Source organism: Narcine bancroftii, chromosome 2 (assembly GCF_036971445.1).
Source record: "Narcine bancroftii isolate sNarBan1 chromosome 2, sNarBan1.hap1, whole genome shotgun sequence".
NCBI lineage: Eukaryota > Metazoa > Chordata > Chondrichthyes > Torpediniformes > Narcinidae > Narcine > Narcine bancroftii.
In genome coordinates this window covers 197,834,249-197,853,315 of record NC_091470.1, presented here as the reverse complement: position 1 = coordinate 197,853,315, position 19,067 = coordinate 197,834,249, and the positions used below count along the sequence as shown (strand labels likewise).

At 48.8% G+C, this 19,067-nt stretch overlaps 1 protein-coding gene across 1 annotated transcript in view; it reads left to right on the top strand.

Moving 5' to 3' along the window:
• The window catches only part of LOC138753058 (RPA-related protein RADX-like), a 34,095-nt gene extending 16,416 nt beyond the window's left edge, over positions 1 to 17,679 (top strand). The window contains 10 exon segments of the mRNA XM_069915650.1: positions 468 to 581; positions 2,136 to 2,241; positions 2,412 to 2,573; positions 4,735 to 4,870; positions 8,053 to 8,168; positions 9,976 to 10,065; positions 11,662 to 11,762; positions 14,761 to 15,081; positions 16,667 to 16,740; positions 16,743 to 17,679. Of these exon segments, the coding sequence (XP_069771751.1) occupies positions 468 to 581; positions 2,136 to 2,241; positions 2,412 to 2,573; positions 4,735 to 4,870; positions 8,053 to 8,168; positions 9,976 to 10,065; positions 11,662 to 11,762; positions 14,761 to 15,081; positions 16,667 to 16,740; positions 16,743 to 16,886 (1,364 nt within the window). The 3' untranslated portion in view covers positions 16,887 to 17,679.
• The last annotated feature ends 1,388 nt before the right edge of the window (positions 17,680 to 19,067 follow it).

Sequence of the window (19,067 nt, the reverse complement as noted above, 5' to 3'; positions counted from 1 at the left end):
CTCCCAGTCCCTGATGTAGAGGACACCACAACAGGAGCACTAGATGCAAGTGAAGTGTTGATTCCCATGGAAGAACTGTTTGGGGCCTTGAATAGTGGCTACTCAACACCTTTTGGTCTGGACTCCTCCCCCTCCCATTCTCCCCCCTTTCTCTCCCCTGTCTTTATTCAGACTCCTATCTGCTTTTTGCTTATACCTTGAAGAAGGGCTCAGGCTTGAAATGTCGGTAATATATCTTAATGGACGCTGCGAGACTGGCTGAGCTCCTCCAGCATCTCTGTGCGTTTTTACTACAATCACAGTGGCTGCAGACTCTAGTGTTTCACTCCTTACAGGCCAGCTCGACATCGATTCAGAACTATCTAACACATACTCATTTCACCAGTTTCTAGCCAGTCGAGATTTAGATGCTAACTCAACTCAAATGCAGCCTCTAAAGTGTTCTTTTCTTTTCGTTTTCATTGAAGTGACCTTTCTTGTGTGTACCAATGTCAAGGTCGAAGGCAAAGTGATCGCTCCCAGCAGACAAACAACATTCCCACATTTGGTCACCACTAAGTACAGCCAGGTGTACGTCAATGGTATGTATATTAGCCCGAAAGCAAAAGGAGGGACTCACTCTCCTCCTCTTCTAGTCATGGACGTAACATGTTTTAGACTTGTAAAAAGTCACAACTTATGAAACATTATTTATCACAGTATGGTTGTTGGGATGGCCCAAGCCACTGAATGGACAATGAACTGAAAGTACAACACTGGAGAAACTCAGCAGGTCAAATAGTGTACTTTATATAGCAAAGATAAAGGTTCATCACCAAGGTTTCAGGCCTGAGCCCTTCATCAAGGTATGAGCAAAATTAAGGCAGGTGCCTGATTAAAATGGTGGGGGGAGGGAGTAGGGAGGGCGGTGGACACAGGCAGGAGGTAATAGGTGGATAAGGGAGGGAGGGCACACTAGCAAACAGGGGAGGAGGAGGTTGGCTCTGTGAATGGAGAAGGAAGGGGGTGGAGAGCCGGAGGAAAGCAGACAGAGGGACGAGGAAGAGAGGGAGAACGGGGATTGGCAAGTTGGAAAAGTTTATGTTAATGCCGTCCAGTTGGAAAATTAGATGTTGTTCCTCCCATTTATGGGGGACCTTGGTTTGGCTGAGCCTGAGGCCATGGACAGACATGTCAGCACGGGAGTTGGGCACAGAATTGAAACGGTGGGCCATTGGGAGATCCCTATCATTGAAGTGGACAGAGCGAAAGTGTATTATCTTGAAGAAGGGCTCAGGCCTGAAACGTCCATTATATTTCTTTATGGATGCTGTGAGACCTGCTGAGTTCCTCCACAATCACATGCACATTGATTTTAGCACAGAGCGCATTGTAGCTAATTTTAGAACTATGGATATATAGATATAAGACATTAGTGGGAGTATCATGTGCAGACTGGTTGCCTAACTACATTTTTGACTGTTGGAACAGGTCCATGACTGAATGGGCTTCTCCTGTTCTTGACTTCCAAATAAGACAATAGGATGTAGGAGCAGAAGGAGGCTATTCAGCCCATCAAGTAAGCTCTGCCATCCCATCATGAGCTGATCCATTCTCCCACTCATCCCCACTCCCCTTCCTTCTTCCCATAACCTTTGATACCCTGACTATTCAGATAGCCTTTAATGCACCCAACGACCTGGCCTCCCACAGTGGCAGCAAAATCCAGGGGTTCACCACCCCCGGCTAAAGAAATTCCTTTGTTTTTTTTTTAATCTGTTTTAAATGGATGCCCTTCAATCCTGAAGGGATTGAGAATCCTATTCCCGCTTGTCTCCAATTTTTCACCGTATTGGGTCTAAAACCTGGACCTCCCGAACGGCACTGTGACAGCAGATCGAGAAGATGACTCATCCCCAATAAATACTGGTCTTGCCTTTGATGCCCAAAAATCGAAAAAAATTTTAAATTTTTTTTTGAATCGTGACCCATAGAACATTACAGGACGATACAGGGCCTTTGACCCACGATGTTGTGCTGACATATACATGCTCAAAAAACACTAATCCACCCCAGGGACTCATAACCCTCTATTTTTCTATCAACCACATCCCAGTCTGAGACTTGTTCCTGATGAGTGCATTTTTGCCTGGAAGCAACTGGTGATCTTGTAGAACCAAACAGTCCTAAACTTGTCCCCATGTTCTTTCTAAAGCCAGCTGAGGTATTAATTTCTCATCAGTCCAGAGCACAGGCTGGCAAGTGAATCAGGTGGGATAAGATCTGTGTTAGATGCTGTCATTGACCATGCGGACTGTGCGACAGCCTTACACAGTTACTGTGGTTGGTTCCGTAAACATGCTGCAGGTCCGCACAAATCGTATAACTACTTCCAGACCCCAGCTTTCAGGCTTGCTGCTTTCACCCTTCAGGCCACCATTGCGGAACCCCAAAGTGAAAGAGTTTATTCAGTGGATACGAACAGCTAAGGATAAGGAGACGGAGAGTCTGAGCCGAACCCGGATTGGTGGATGTTACAGCTTCCCTCCGTTGCCCTGCAGTGAACGGGATTATCGACGAGAAGTCCTTGGTGAGTCTAACTGAGCCGAACGCTAATCACCCCTGCCTGCCGGTCACCACCATCTGCTGGCATTCATTTCAAGAGGAATAGAATATCTGAGCAGGGATGTGAGGTGAGGCTTTATAAGGCACTGAGGAGACCTCACAGAGTATTGGGCTCCTCATTTAAGAAAGGATGTGCTGACGTTGGTTCAGAGGAGGTTCACAAGGATGATTCTGGGTATGAAAGGATTATATGAGGAGCATTTGATGCCTCTTGGCCTGAACTCTTTGGAATTTAAGAGAATGATGTTGGGGATCTCAGTGAAACATTTTGAATGTTGAAAGGTGGGGACAGATTAGATGTAGAAAGATTGTTTTCCATGGAGGGAGTGTCTAGGACAAGAGGGCACAACTTCAGGATAGAACAGAGACACAGAGGAACTTCTTTAGCCAGAGGGCGGTAAATCTGTCGAATTTGTGGCCACAGGCGATTCTGGAGGCCGGGTCATTGGGTGTAGAGATTGATTAATCAGAGCATCAAAGGTTATGGGGAGAGGCTGGGCAGTGGGACTGAGTGAGAGAATGGGTCAGCTCTTGATTACATGGCGGGGCAGACTCGATGGGCTGAATAACCTATTTCTACTCCTCTATCTTATGGTCTTGGAGGGATACAAGACCGTAAGACATATGGACACAGAGGCATGAATTGAAAACCCTGAGCAGGATTTTGTGCCTGTAATCCAAACTGAAGCGGGGTCTTGTGTTGTCTGTCGGAGGGGAGGGGTTGCTGCACAGTCAGGGCTGATACCACACTGAGATGCTGCTGAGGGGTTTGCACTGTCAGGGAAGATCAGAGGGAGGACTGCAGAGTGGGAGAAACCATGCTAAGGGAGTGCCACAGTATAGGTGGTGCAGAAGGTGGGCCGTGCCAGTGGAACACTGTAATGCCTTGAGAGAGCTGTCTTTCCATCACAAGGCCCGGACGGAGGGAGTATCACCTAGTTAGAGGGAGTGATGCTGAGTGCTGTACATGGGATGGGGGGGCAGAATCAAGGGTGGCCTATTCTGTCAGAGAGATAAATGGAGAAGATTGTATGGACTGTTTGAAAGACTGGGGGTTCTTTTGTGTCTTGACCAATGTCAATAAGCATCAGGAGATGTGGTTAGCACAGTCAAATCACACACAGAACAACATCAGTTTGAAATGGCCAATTAAATAATCCTCTTCTGTAAAAGGAATACAGTAAAATCCCAATTATCCGGCACCTTCGGGGATCATGGATGCCGGATATGCGAATTTTCCGGTTGATTGAGAGTCACTCTTACAATGCCTAACTAATTCACCTGCATTAAGACTACACCATTTAAAAGACAAAAGATGGTTTAAAATGTAAAGTAATTTGGAAAAAGAAATCGGTATTGATCGAGTAATTCTCTTAACTTACAAAATTTATATTTAAATTCGAACCCTAGTCGCTGGCGCTTTAAATGTGCTACCGTCATAATTAACTCCCTCCCCCAAGTTTACAGATTAAGTCTTACTAATATGCCTAATACTGGGCAGGGATTTGGGAGAGTCGCTGAGCAGCACCGACCAGTTCTTCATCCTGGCATCAGACCCTCAGTGCAACCTGACTCACCTCCATGCAAGTGGTGACAGCAAAAGAAAAAGAATGCGCCCGCATTGAGGGGCATCGCTAGCTCAGCAGGGTAAACCCCTGCGTGTCCAACGAAGCCTCAGAGCTCACCCAAGGGGTCCATCCGCTTGGTTTTCTTCATTCGATTATTGTTCTTGTGCATTGTTTTTTGTCAGTGGTTTGAATTTCCAGTTGATTGAATTCCAAATAATGGGGACTTTACTGTAAATTGATTTATCTGACACGTGTCTGTGCTGGGTTCTAAAATTTTTAATTTTAGACATACAAGCCCTTTCAGCCCTCGAACCTGTGCTGCCCAATTACACCCTCCACCCCCCGTACATTTTTGAAGTGTGGAGGAAACTTGAGGCCCCGGAGGAAGCCCATGCAGACACGGGGAGAACATACAAACTCCTTACAGACAGCGCCGGGTCGCTGGCACCGTAACAATGTTGCTCAAACACCACACCACTCTGAGTAAAAGCTTAAGCTATTCATTCTCTTCTGACATTGCCTGTGGATCTGCAGTGCCTCCAATAAATATATTTTTCTCAAGTGGGATGGCCTTGACAACCATGTCAGAACTGAAGCAGCTCCTGGATCAGGTGGAGTACAGCGAGTACAGGAGGGTCACAGTCCAAGGCTACATTAGCTGTGTAAAGTACAAGTCACTGAGCTCAGACGATGGAGAGGTAATGCAGCTGAACAAATAGCTATCAGTGGTCAGTGACTGTGGATAGTAAATACTTTTTGTTAGAGTGGGGTAGGAAGAGATTTTGTAGTTACACACATCTGTGTGTCTGCCTGTCCATGAATGTTCACGTGAGTATTTGTGTATATTAGTGTACACATACCATGTGTACTCACCTAATCATCGATACCATGTAACATCGCCTCCCTCCCACCTCTCTGGGGCCCAAAAATTGGTTTTTGTATGATCCGTGTAAAGGTTGACCCTCCTATGTTTGGTCCCGACTGCCCACCCATCCAAGCTTATCAGGGACTGCGGACCCTGACCCGGCCGCCTACCTACCGGAGGTCCCAACGTCCCTTGCCCCAACTGCCTGCCCCCCGCCCAGCAGAGCTCTTGACCCCCCCCGACCACAGATCTTCACCCCGGCCGCCTACCCATCTAAACTCCCAACGCCCTGGCTGCCTGCCATCTGAGCCCTTGACGCCCTCCCAGGCCGCGAACTTACCAACCAGTCCCCCGATGCCTTAAATGACACAGGTGATTACTGAGGTCAAATGACTGACCATGTTAAAATCAACCTCCTTTTTTTATTTGGCCCAAGAATGTGATCACTTCACGACAGAATGGCGGAGAAGAGCCAATCAGCTTACTCCTATGCCGATATCTTGTGAAATGCTGGAGGAACACAGCAGGTCTCGCAGCATCCATGGGGGTACAGATATACAGTAAAACATCGTTAGAACGCGGTAATTGGGGTCCAAGATTTCACACCACGTTACAGCCGGGTCATGGAACAGATGCATATATGTCAGAGTGCCTACGGATAATCAAACCCAAATAGCCCCCCTCCCTGCTGCCGACAGCCCTCAAGCGCGGGACATCAGGGCTAGAGTGGCCAGCGCGGGACTACGGGGCTGGGGCATTGGGGAAGGGGATTGTCAGGCGGCTGCCCCTGCCCCTACTCAGGATCCGGCGTTTGCTCCATGGCACCTCTCCCCGCTGTGGACCTTTCAGGTGGCAGAACAGCGCCTTCAGGGCTGCCACTTGAACCTCCCTTCGCAGACACCCGCAACTGGCTCCGGAGCCGCATTCTCCCAGCAATTCCACCTGAAAGCGGCTTATAACTAACAATTTCAATGAAACAAAGCAAGCGCATTCTTTTAATATTGGTATTCTGAACTTTTTAATCAACTTATTTGCAAAGTTTGGGGTCCACAGACACCCGGGCTATGCGATTCTGCAGATTAACGGATCATGTTCTAACAAGGTTTCAACGTACTTTTTACATTTTGGGCCTGAACCCTTCCTCAAGGTATAAGCCTTGAAGGGCTCAGGCCTGAAAGGTCGGTAATATATCTTTACCTTCCATGAACATTGTGAAACCTGCTGAGCTCCTCCAGCATTTCTATCTGTTTATTACAATCACAGCATCTGCAGACTTTCGTGTTTCACTTTGTGCATTTATTCTCACCCGTGCTGGTGATCAGAGCTATAAGTACTTTGGTGTTAAGGCAAGAACACACAGTAAATAAACCCATCTCCCCGGCTCAATGGGTACAATTCCCTCCACCCTTTGAGTCAAAGTGTGGAGCATCTAATCACCTTTAGAGAATGCCGGACTACCTCTTGTGTTGTATTTTCAGATGAGACCCTAAATCCAGACTTGTTCTGATCTCCAAGCTGAGTGTATAAAGATCCCTAGCATTAGCCTGGTGTGCTCTGTGTAATATTTGGCCCTTTGCTAACTCCACTGGAAACCAAATCACATTGCTCTTTGTTGGATCTTGCTGTGTAAACCTCGTCACCCCACATTTAGACCAGTCGTTCTCATCCTTTTTCATTCCACTCACATCCCACTTTAAGTAATCCCTAGGCCATCAGTGCTCTGTGATTAGTAAGGGATTGCTTAAAGTGGGATGTGGGTGGAAAGAAAAAAGTTTGAAAACCACTTTTAATCATCCCTCATTGACTCGTTCTGTGCACTGTTTCAGAGCTCCAAAGGAACTCTATTTTTTCCCCCTCACATCCCACCTTAATAATAACGATTATTACAAATTAATTAATTAATTAATGACGATTAAGGTGGGACGTGGGTAGAAAGAAATAGGGCTGAAAATCACTATTTTAATCATGCCTCATTGACTCATTCTGTGTGCTGTTTCAGAGCTCCAAAGGAAATGACAATTTTTTTCAAGCAAAATATTTCAGTATCAGTTGGGTCTGGAGCAGTGGTTCTCAACCTTCCCTTCCTACTCACGTCCCACCTTGATCAACCCCTTACTAATCACAGGCCTAGGGAAGACTTAAAGTGGAACGTGAGTGGAAAGAAAAAGTTTGAGAACCGCTGATTTAAACCATAGGATATGGGAGCAGAGGTAGGCCATTTGGCCCTTTGAGTCCTCTAAGCTATTCCATAACCTGATATATTCTTGCAATCTGCCCCACTCCCCTGCCTTTCATATTTTGACTATTCTGATAGCTATTAATCTCAGCCTTAAATACGACCTGGTCTCCACCGCTGCCCGATGTTCACCACTTGCTGGCTGAAGAAATTTACCCTCATCTCTGTTTAGAATGGGCGCCCTTAGATCCCTACCATGGACTCCCTACCACATCTACTCTATCCAGGCCTTTCAATATTTGAAATCCTTCCATAAGGTCTCCCCTCATTCTTCTGAACTCCGAGGATTACTGTCCAAGAATCAACCATCAAACACTCCTCATATGATAATCCCTTAATTCCACAAATCATTCTTGTGAATCATCTCTGAAGCCTCTCCAATGTCAGCACATACTTCTTAAACGAGGAGCCCAAAAGTGTCCCCATCACTCCAAGTGAGGCCTCAATGTCACATCCCTGCATTTGCCTTCTTCACGAGTGACTGTTTTATCCAGAAGAAATCCTGGATACACAGGATTCTACACCACCGGTATAGAAACCCCAGGTTGTCCAAGTCTAGATAAGAGTGTGGCTGAGGAGCAGGTAAATGGAACATGCCTCAGGGTGATTATGAAGCTTGAGAGAGAGAGAGAGAGAGACTGCTGGCCTGTACGGTAACCCCTGATTCTCACTTTCAGGCCCTAGGGTGTTTATGAAGTTTGGGAGAGAGAGAGAGAGAGAGAGAGAGAGAGAGAGAGAGACTGCTGGCCTGTATGGTAACCCCTGATTCTCACTTTCAGGAGGTCGTTGTCTTTGAAGCCGGAGGAACAAAGAGCAGAGAAGAGCTGGCTTGTGTTGGCGACTTGTCCTCCCTGGGCACAGGAAGAGCCAGCAGCCCTGTGATCCCTGTCAACAGGTGAGTGTTCATTTCAGGGGTGATGGTGAGAGAAAGATCATTCCTCCAGTCATAAAGATCACATGGAACGTTAATACAATAAAGCCCCCGGTATCCGGCACCTAAGGGGATTGGCAGATGCCAGATAAGTGATTTTTCTGTTTGCTTGATGTGTTGTGTTGTGTGTTGTGTGATTAGCGACTAACCACTAGGGGGCACCAATTTTAAAATTTGGGCTTTTTAAATTTTTGCCAGTTGCTTGAATTCTGGAAAATGGGGATTTTACTGAATTTCCCTCACACATAGTTCGTTAACCACCCCCCTCCCTCCCAGATTCTACCACTCACCCACACAACCCTTAAAGACCAGAAGACCTAAGAACAGAAATAGGCCATTCTGCCCATCAATTGTGAGCTGACCTATCCCCCCACTCAGCCCCACTGCCCGCCCTTCTCCCCATAGCCTTCGATGCCCCTGGCTAATCAAGAACCTTCAATCTCTGCCTTAAATTCACCCAGTGGCCCAGCCTCCACCACCGCCCGTGGCCACAAATCTCGCAGATCTCTTGCTGAAGAAATTCCTCTGCGTCTCTGTTCTGAGCAGATGTCCTTCCATCCTGACGTTGTGTCCTCTTGTCCTGGACTCTCCCACCATAGGAGACGACCTTTCAACATTGACTCTGTCCATGCATTTCAAAATGTTTCAATGAGGTCCCCCTTTGTTCTCCTAAATTCCATCAGGTACAAGCCAAGAGCTGTTTAATCGCTCCTTGTGTGGTAGAAATATAATATCAAGGTCTGCAGACACCGTGACTGAAGTGAAAACACAAGGCCAGAGAAACTCAGCGGGTCAAACCGCGTCCTTTATCTAGTGAAGATAAAGTTACATCAACAACGTTTCAGGCTTGAGCTCCTCATCTGGGCATGACCTACATGCTCCTCATATTAACCCTTTCATGTCCAAAATCATCCTCATGAACCTCCTCTGAACCCTCTCCACTGTTGGCACATCCTTTCTCAGATGAGGAGCCCAGATCAGCTCACAATACCCCAAGTGAGGCCCCCCCACCCAGCTCGCACACCTTTGGGCCGCAGGACAACCCAGGGGAAACGGGAGGTTTGGGTGATGATGGGAGATTCTCCTCTTAAAGGTGCACATAATGCACGCTCAAGTCAAGCATGGGGGCTCGCGGTGCGACGGGGGTTAGCTCAACACTGATGCGGCGCCAGCGACCCAGGTTCGAGCCCCGCGCTGTCTTGTAAGGACTCTGTACGTTCTCCCTGTGTCTGTGTGGGCTTCCTCACAGTTGTAGGTCAATTGGGTGGCACGGGCTTGTGGGCCGAAAGGGCCTGTTACCCTGCAGCACATCTAAATATCGTTGGGAAACTGCGCACGACTTCTTGAGCTCAGTGGGTCAGAGCTTCCTTGATGCCAACATGCGCTTGATAGTCGGGAGCCTATCACCTTGCGATAGGTGTCTCAGCTGAGGCTGATGTGCATCCAAAGGGTGGCATGGGTGTAGATCAGATGAGGGGAGAAGATTTCTATCCTTCACCCAGCTGTGTTGCTGCTGGGTCAAGATCACTGACAGATGGGAGGAAGCCCAAGTTTCACTAGTTGAGTAGCTGCCTGTGCTGTCCGAGAATGGAGTTGTCCCAACAAACCTTGGAGAGGGAGCGTGATCGGGTGATGTCAAGTGCCCTGATTTCAGGGTCCAGAGAGAAGGGAAGGCAAATATGATACTGGCCTGGGCCTTTATTGCAGCATGAGTGGGGAGGGCAGTCCAGAATCCAGAACTGGATTAGTGAACTGGAATGTGTTTTACCAGAATGTCCCAGAGAAAACAAGCAGCCTCACCACGGCAGAAAAGGAAAACCAAGGAAGGAGGAGTCCACAGGAAAAGACAAGTTCGATTGAGGTAAGGTCAGCTTTTCCTCTCTGCACCCTCCCCCAACCACTCTCCATACTGCCTTGGAGAAGTAAAGTGCAGACTGTCTCAAGGGTGGTAGAATCTATGTGAAAAGCGGTGTTCCAGGCCACTCAGCCAAGATTACAAAAGAGCTTGCAGATGCCGTGATTGTAGTTTAACACACCAAAGACAAGACACAGGAGCGAAAATAGGCCATTGATCCCATTGAGTCTGCCCCGCCACTTAATCATGAGCTGATCCATTCTCCCCACTGCCTGACCTCCTGCCCATGACCTTTCATGCCCCTGGCTAATCAAGAACCTGTCAATCTCTGCTGCAGAAACTCAGCAGTTCCCACAGAGTTCACAGCAAGCGAAGACGTTTAGCCAATGTTTCGGGCCCGAGCCGCTTCATCAGGGCATGAGCAAAGAGCAGGTGGGCACCTGAATTAAAAAAGGTGGAGGGGGAAAGGAGGGGCAGGGGGAGGAACACAGGCCCCCCAGGCAAAATGTTACGGGCAGGATGGAAAGACACTGAAAAGTGATTGGGGGAAGTGGTAGATCTCTGAATGGAGAGGGGAGGAGGGGGAGCTGGAGGAGAGACAGAGGGAGAAGGTGGGGGAGCCTAATGGAAACTGGAGGTCCACGTTAATGTCTTTGGATTGGAAGATGAGGTGTTGAGCCTCCAATTTGGAGGTGGCCTCCATTTGGCGGAGCACGAGGCCATGGGTAAACATGCCAGTGTGGGAACAGGGAAGTGAATTGAAATGGTTGGCCACGGGGTGATCACCATGGACCATCACTTGATGAAATGATCTCCCAGTTGGCGCCCAGTCTTTCCAACTTGGAGAAGGCCACAGTGGGAGCACCAGATCCAGTAGACAACCCTGTCCAGATTCACAAATGAAATGTTGATGGGGGAGGAGGTGTGGTCTCATGTTTGCCCTCGGTCTCCACATGGCTGAAACCTTGGGTGCCCAATATCCCATTTGGACACCCTTCAAACTCTTGCAGTTTGCATTAGGCCCCTCCCCATCTTTCTTTCCCCATTCCGCTGTCTTCTTTCCACCAGCTTCCCACCCCCTACTCTTACATTTAGAGAGCTACCCCCCTCTCCCTCTCATCAGCTTTTCTCTTCCACCTCACCCATATCCACCTACAACTTCTTGATCTATTGGCCTGGGCTCTTCTCCTTACCCCTTCTTCCTCCTCCCCTCGCCCCTTCGTCCCTCCTCCCCCCGCCCCTTCATCCATCCTCCCCCCCGCCCCTTCTCCCCATCCCTCCTCCCCTGCCCCTTCTCCCTCCTCTTTTGTCCCTCCTCCCCCCGCCCCTTCGTCCCTCCTATCTGCTTGTACTCTCCTCTGGCCTGAAACGTTGATTGTATCCCTGTTTTTTATGGATGCTATGTGACCTGCTGAGTTCCTGCATCTCTGTGTATTAAATAGTCAGTCGAGTTTCACTGGATCAGATACGTAGTTTAATGGAAACTCTTGTTGGACGGACTGGACCGGTACAGGTTTGGCACAGACATAGTGAGGTGAATGATCTCCTGCTGGAAATATAGTCCCTGGTGTTCTCATGCAACCGCTTCTCTTTGTGATCTAGGCACAGTGAAAGCACAGAGTCGAGCAGCGAAGACGATCCTGTTGCCCCTCTGTCGAGTACAGGTGCAAAGGTCACTGAGGCCAGTGTGAGCCTTGGCCAAGGTTTGTATACACAGCAACTTCCTCACAACTCCCAGTCAACAAAGAGGGAAAGTATAGGACAGTAGCAGGCCTTTCAGCCCATCAGGTCTGTACCAGCCCTGGGGCCAGATTAAACTATTCCCCTCTGTCTGCACCTGGTCTGTGTTCTCTGCCTGTTTGTGGGCCCATCTAAATGCCTCTGTGTGCTAGTTTTTTACCACTCTGTGTATAAAATAATGTATCACACCTCTCCTTTAAACTTAAACCTTGCCACTTATACCTAGACATAAACACTCTACCTACCTTGTCTAAGCCCCTTGTAATATTTCATTGAGAGGGGTCCTTAAAGAAACATATAAAATTATGGAAGGCAAAGGTAAAATAGAGGGAGGTGTTTCCATGGGTGGGGGAGGCCAGAACTAGGGGGACATGGCCTCAAGATCCAGGGGAGTAGATTTAGGACAGAGATGAGGAGTGGTGAGAATGTCTGGGTTCAGGTGGAGAGAAGGTCTGGGAAGAGGGAGAGAACGTCTGGGTCTGGGCGGATGGGGGTGGGAAACGTCTGGGACCAGGTGGAGGGGGGGTGGATCGTCTGGGTCCGGGCAGAGGGAAGGAATGCCTGGGTCTGGGCAGAGGGGGTAGAAATGCCTGGATCTGGGCAGAGGTGGGGGGGGATCGTCTAGGTCCGGGTGGAGGGGTTGGGGTGGTGGAACATGTGGGTCTGGGTGCAGGCTGAAGTTACCATTAGAGGTAAAATAATTTTTTGTAGAAAAAGTACCAAATTGAAACAGGAAGGTGCTGTGAGAGGTAAAGTGTTGTGGATTTGAAATTGTTCAATACAGTTTTCAATGTGCCCAATGGAAGGCGAGTTGTTATTCCTCGAGTATATGCTGGGTGTTCATGGAAGCAACGTAGGAGATCAAAGACCATTGGAATGGCAGCAGCAGTCTGGGGAACTGAAGTGGCTGGTCGGGCTGCAATATGTTCTCACCAATAGCTGTCATATTTGTAGATAGATAGCATCCAGTACCCAGAGTTATCCTCAGCACATAGAGGGACTTTGGCTTGGCTTCGCGGATGAAGATTTATGGAGGGGGTAAAAAGTCCACGTCAGCTGCAGGCTCGTTTGTGGCTGACAAGTCCGATGCGGGACAGGCAGACACGATTGCAGCGGTTGCAGGGGAAAATTGGTGGGTTGGGGTTGGGTGTTGGGTTTTTCCTCCTTTGCCTTTTGTCAGTGAGGTAGGCTCTGCGGTCTTCTTCAAAGGAGGTTGCTGCCCGCCAAACTGTGAGGCGCCAAGATGCACGGTTTGAGGCGATATCAGCCCACTGGCGGTGGTCAATGTGGCAGGCACCAAGAGATTTCTTTAGGCAGTCCTTGTACCTTTTCTTTGGTGCAACTCTGTCACGGTGGCCAGTGGAGAGCTCGCCATATAACACGATCTTGGGAAGGCGATGGTCCTCCATTCTGGAGACGTGACCCATCCAGCGCAGCTGGATCTTCAGCAGCGTGGACTCGATGCTGTCGACCTCTGCCATCTCGAGTACTTCGACGTTAGGGATGTAAGCGCTCCAATGGATGTTGAGGATGGAGCGGAGACAACGCTGGTGGAAGCGTTCTAGGAGCCGTAGGTGGTGCCGGTAGAGGACCCATGATTCGGAGCCGAACAGGAGTGTGGGTATGACAACGGCTCTGTATACGCTTATCTTTGTGAGGTTTTTCAGTTGGTTGTTTTTCCAGACTCTTTTGTGTAGTCTTCCAAAGGCGCTATTTGCCTTGGCGAGTCTGTTGTCTATCTCATTGTCGATCCTTGCATCTGATGAAATGGTGCAGCCGAGATAGGTAAACTGGTTGACCGTTTTGAGTTTTGTGTGCCCGATGGAGATGTGGGGGGGCTGGTAATCATGGTGGGGAGCTGGCTGATGGAGGACCTCAGTTTTCTTCAGGCTGACTTCCAGGCCAAACATTTTGGCAGTTTCCGCAAAGCAGGACGTCAAGCGCTGAAGAGCTGGTTCTGAATGGGCAACTAAAGCGGCATCGTCTGCAAAGAGTAGTTCACGCACAAGTTTCTCTTGTGTCTTGGTGTGAGCTTGCAGGCGCCTCAGATTGAAGAGACTGCCATCCGTGCGGTACCGGATGTAAACAGCGTCTTCATTGTTGGGGTCTTTCATGGCTTGGTTCAGCATCATGCTGAAGAAGATTGAAAAGAGGATTGGTGCCAGAACACAGCCTTGCTTCACGCCATTGTTAATGGAGAAGGGTTCAGAGAGCTCATTGCTGTATCTGACCCGACCTTGTTGGTTTTCGTGCAGTTGGATAATCATGTTGAGGAAGTTTGGGGGACATCCGATGCGCTCTAGTATTTGCCAAAGCCCTTTCCTGCTCACGGTGTCGAAGGCTTTGGTGAGGTCAATAAAGGTGATGTAGAGTCCTTTGTTTTGTTCTCTGCATTTTTCTTGGAGCTGTCTGAGGGCAAAGACCATGTCAGTAGTTCCTCTGTTTGCGCGAAAGCCGCACTGTGATTCTGGGAGAATATTCTCGGCGACACTAGGTATTATTCTATTTAGTAGAATCCTAGCGAAGATTTTGCCTGCAATCGATAGAGGGACTAATCCATTGCAATATCCCAGCATCGCTGCCAAGGTTTCAGCGGGTCAGCACCTTGGGTATTTTTAACCTGCTCAGAGAACATCCCTCCTTAATAACGGCAAGATCCTGTTACAGCACCAGTGACGAGGGTTCGAATCCCACACTGTAAGGAGTCTGTACGTTCTCCCTGCATTTGTCACCTTTCAAATGTCCCAGGGGTTGTAGGCTAATTGGGGTATTTGAGCACCACAGACTCGTGGGCCGGAAGGGCCTGTTACCATGCTGTATGTCTAAATTAAATTTAAAAAGTAAATCTGAAAAAACAATACACACATAAATCGATAAGCTCAGCAGTGTCTGTTCAAAAAGTTCTCTTGGTCGTGAAGTGAATGGCGCGGTTGGATTAATGTCGTTTTTTTTTCTTTGCAGAGCTTAGCTTTGCCAGGGCTTGCCAGGAATTCTATATAGAGTCCGACGAAATGGAGGGAGCTTCCAGCCACCCAATTCTAAACGCCTCTTGGATGAGCGGTCTGTGGAGTGGCTGGACGGTGCAACACGAACATCTGGCCCACAGCGGGGACGTGTCCAGGATGGTAGCTCGCAGCTTCCGTTTGAGGGACAAGGCCCTGCTTCTCCGTGCCTTTGGCCTCCAACCATCTAAACTCACTGGAATGCAGGCTGATTCTGGGAAGAAGCTGGAACAGTGTGAGCTAGGATATTGCCATGGATACTACAAAGTGACAATTTTGGGTAAAGACCTCTTTGGAAACTAAGGTTTTGGAAAGTTCTGGAGTTTGCCCTGCAGATATCTGGGGAGCATCTGAATACTCCCAGAGGCCAGTGTTGGGATTGATGCAGAAGGAGTGGGAAGTGGGCTTCATTTTTGATATTCATACACGACTCTGATTGCAGTGTATGAGACTGGTCTGAAACCAGGTAAGAGGTGTTTAGTCAGGGCCTCGAACCATAGAACGCTACAGCACAGAAAAAAAGCCATTCAATGCTTCTAGTCTGTGCTGTCCATTATTCCGCTAGTCCCACTGACCTGCACCCATGTATCTATCCAATTTATTCTTAAAACTTAAGATTGAGTCCACATTCACCACCAGATGGCAGCTCGTTCCACACTCCCCCCTCTGAAGCTGCTTTCAGATAGAATCGTCAGGAGAATCCGGCTCCGGAGCAGGCTGCGGGTGTCTGTGAGAGAACGTTCAGGTGACAGCACTGAAGGTGTTCTGCCACCTGAAAGGTCTGGAGCGGTGAGAGGGGCCACTGAGCAAACGCCAGCTCCTGAGTCCGGGCAGGGGCAGCTGTCTGACAGCTTGCTTCCCTGCTGCCTGACAGCCCGCCCGGCGCGGGACTATGGGGCCTGAAGTCGCACGCCGGCCACTCCAGCCCCATAGTCCCATGCCAGGGGACGGTCAAGCAGCGGGGAGGGTAGTTGTTGAGGGTGGGGACTCCTGTCCCACACTGTTCCCGGTCTGAACGGTGACTCCTGCCTCACACTGTTCCCGGTTCGCAGCGGGGAGGATAGGTGTAAGCAGCGGGGAGGCTGGCTGTCAGCGGGTTGCCAGCTGACTGTCAACAGCCTGTCCCCTGCTAGCAGCTTTGCCTGGGCTGCTTTCAGGTGCAACAGGGGATTCTCGAGGCAGGATATTATACCTACAGGAGAAGGGTTAGGTAGGTAAACCTCCTGGCCGGGTTCTCCACTTTCAGGTGGCCACCCGACAGCCGCGTTGGGGTAGAATAGGCTGCTTTACAGTCGGGTATTGTGGCCACCCGAAAGTGGCTTATACCTCCCCGAGGTAGGTTGAGTGAGTACTCCTCTGGGTGGCCTCCTGAGAGCCCCATTAGGGTATTTTAGGCGGCTTTACATTCAGGTATTCTGGCCATCTGAAAGTGGTTTGAGTGAAGACTCTCCCCCCCCCCCCCCCCCTATGTTCCCCTTAAACCCTTTTGTCTTAAAACTCGTATTTATCTCTCCTGATCTAAGTGGAAAGAGCCGACTTGCATCCACTCTGTCTGTACCCCTCATAATCTTATAAACCTCGATCAAACCTCATTCTTCTTCGCTCCAAGGAATAAAGTCCTAACCTGTTTGATATTTTTCCCCTGTAACTCGACACCTGAAGACACCGCAACATCCTAGTAAATTTGCTTGTTGCAGGTTACAAGAGCCCAAGTTGGCCCATTGAGTCTGCTCCACCATTCTAATCATAAGCTGATCCATCCCCCCACTCACCCCCACACCTTGGCTTTCACCCTGTAACCCTTGATGCCCTGTCAATCTCTGCCCTTAGAGTGGCTGGTGGACCTGGCGTCCCCTTCCCCTCAGGACTAAATCGAGAGCCATCTTTCGAGACGATCTTTCTCCCCACCATTCCTGGGCTGGACCCCCCCGAGACGTGTTCTCTGCCAAGCACGACAACTCCTTTATCTCATTTTTGGCTCACGGGGGGCTATCCACCAGACGATCTCCAACGATGACACGGACAGTGAAGGGAGCTCCTCGCATCCTCCCGGTAAGTTTCCTCCAGCTCTCCTTCCTCCTCTGAGGGGACTGACCTTCACCCACCAAGGCCCCCAGCTACCACCAATAACTTGTTTTTGTCCCCTCATTTGAGGGCCCAGAATTTGACACAATGAGCAGCACAGAAATGTAACATTCAAAGGTTCTTTTTATTGTCATGTAACAATACATTATACACAATCTTCTTCAAAGTTTGCCTGCTGTAAGGCAAAGAGTAATCATGAACATTGCCCAGAGCCCCTATCAGCAGAAGAGAGTCCCTTCAGAGATACTTAATGTCCGTGGATTGGCCTACAGTGCTCCCACAGCCTCTGCAGCCGCATAGAGCGGTTTCATTGGCAACCCGAGCTCCAGATCCAAACCTTCGTCATTGTGATATAGAGAATTTAGGTTAAAAAGACTTAAGTTAAAATGTGATGATTAATCAGAAACAGGGAAGCCAGAACGGACAGAGAGTTTACTAGCAGTCAAGGACAGAAGGAGCTGCTGAATATGTTTTTTTAAACCTATCTTTTCATGGTCATAGTGAGAGACATGCAGGAGACAAAGGATTGATAAGAAGTGTGAGAAACAGAATTTAGTGAATGTAGAGTTCACAGCGTACGTAACGAACGTGATAATTAATAATGCAATTATACTTAGAATGTTTTTGTAATACTAACCAATTAAAACAGTATTAATAAGAAGGGGAAGGGCAAATAATAAAGGTATAAAAATCAATGCACTGTATGTATCGGGGCTTAACTGGTGAGAAACCAGTTGAGTCCAACTCTGCAGACTTGTAAATAAAGCTTGTCGTGTCATCAGTTTTAAAGAGACTCATGTGTGAGAAGTTTTATTTCTGACAAATGGGGGCTCGTCCGGGATCTACACTCCGGCCGTGAGGGGAGGCGAGAAGAGGGACATCGGAGGCGGTGCACCCCGCTGAGTTCAGCGGCTCCTAGTCCCTTGCTCGTCGCTTCGGGCGGCTTGAGCGAGTGGTATCCGGACAGGGTGACACGACAAGACGGAGAGGAGAAGGGTGACGGTTCAATCCCCGGGAAGACACCGGTAAGTGACGACTTACGATTGTGGTGTGGGGATTGGGTAACAGGTGTAACGGGATACACCTGTTTGGATAAAAACCTAACGGAATAGATTAAGTATACATCTTTTGTCGTTGTGTGAGGACCCTGTCGCGGGACTCTAGGATGGACCCCAGGGAAACCTCGGCGGTAACCGAAGGAGGGACAGCACCTCCGACGAAGTGCCGAGAAGAGAGGGGTCAACCCCAGGAAAACCTCAGCGGTAACCGAAGGAGGGACAGCACCTCCGACGAGGCGTCTGAGAGGAAGGGAGTAGGGTCCAGAGCGAGAGGGTCCTCAGCAACGATAAACAGATCTAGGTGGGAAAATGGGAGGATCAAAATCTAAGGGCTCGTCTGAAAATTCAGGACAATTCCTGGGAGTACCCCTTGACAGCCCTTTGGGGAGAATGTTTGAAAATTGGGATAGTAAAAGATATCGGGACAAAAACAAGAAAAAGATGATCCAATATTGTCTCCTTTGGTCAAAACAACCTATTAAAGGTTCCTCGGTCTGGTGGCCGAAATTTGGATCTGATGAGGATTGGGTTAGACAAGCATTAAACATATATGTAAATTCGAGACCAAAGGTGAATCAAGAAGAGTCAGCATATGCATTTTGTTGGGTTCCCTGGCCAGGATCCTTAACAGAATGTTTTAAATTGAGAGTGGCAGGAGAAAAGAAATGGGAACCACTGGACAACCTTCCCCCTTCTTATATTCCCCCGGTGCCTACTGCGCCCGAGGAAAGCTTATTACCGGAGGGGAAAGGTGATGAATCTGATTGCCCCCAAGGGGGCCGGGATAAAAAGGATGAATTAAGGGAGTCGGACCCTAAACTTCCACCGGTAAACCGACCCTGGACAAGATCCCAGACTGGTCCAGGACCATCAAAGTTTTCAATAAACCTAAATCCCCTAAGAGAAGTTCCTATGGGAGGACCGGGAGGGGGAACGGGATATGTGAATGTTCCCCTAACTAGTACAGAGGTGCGGGGATTTAAGAAAGAAATGAAAAAGTTATTGGAAGATCCTATAGGACTGGCTGAACAGCTTGACCAATTCTTGGGACCAAACACATATACGTGGGAAGAGATGCAGGCAATAATGGGAACATCATTTTCACCCCAGGAGAGGCAGATGA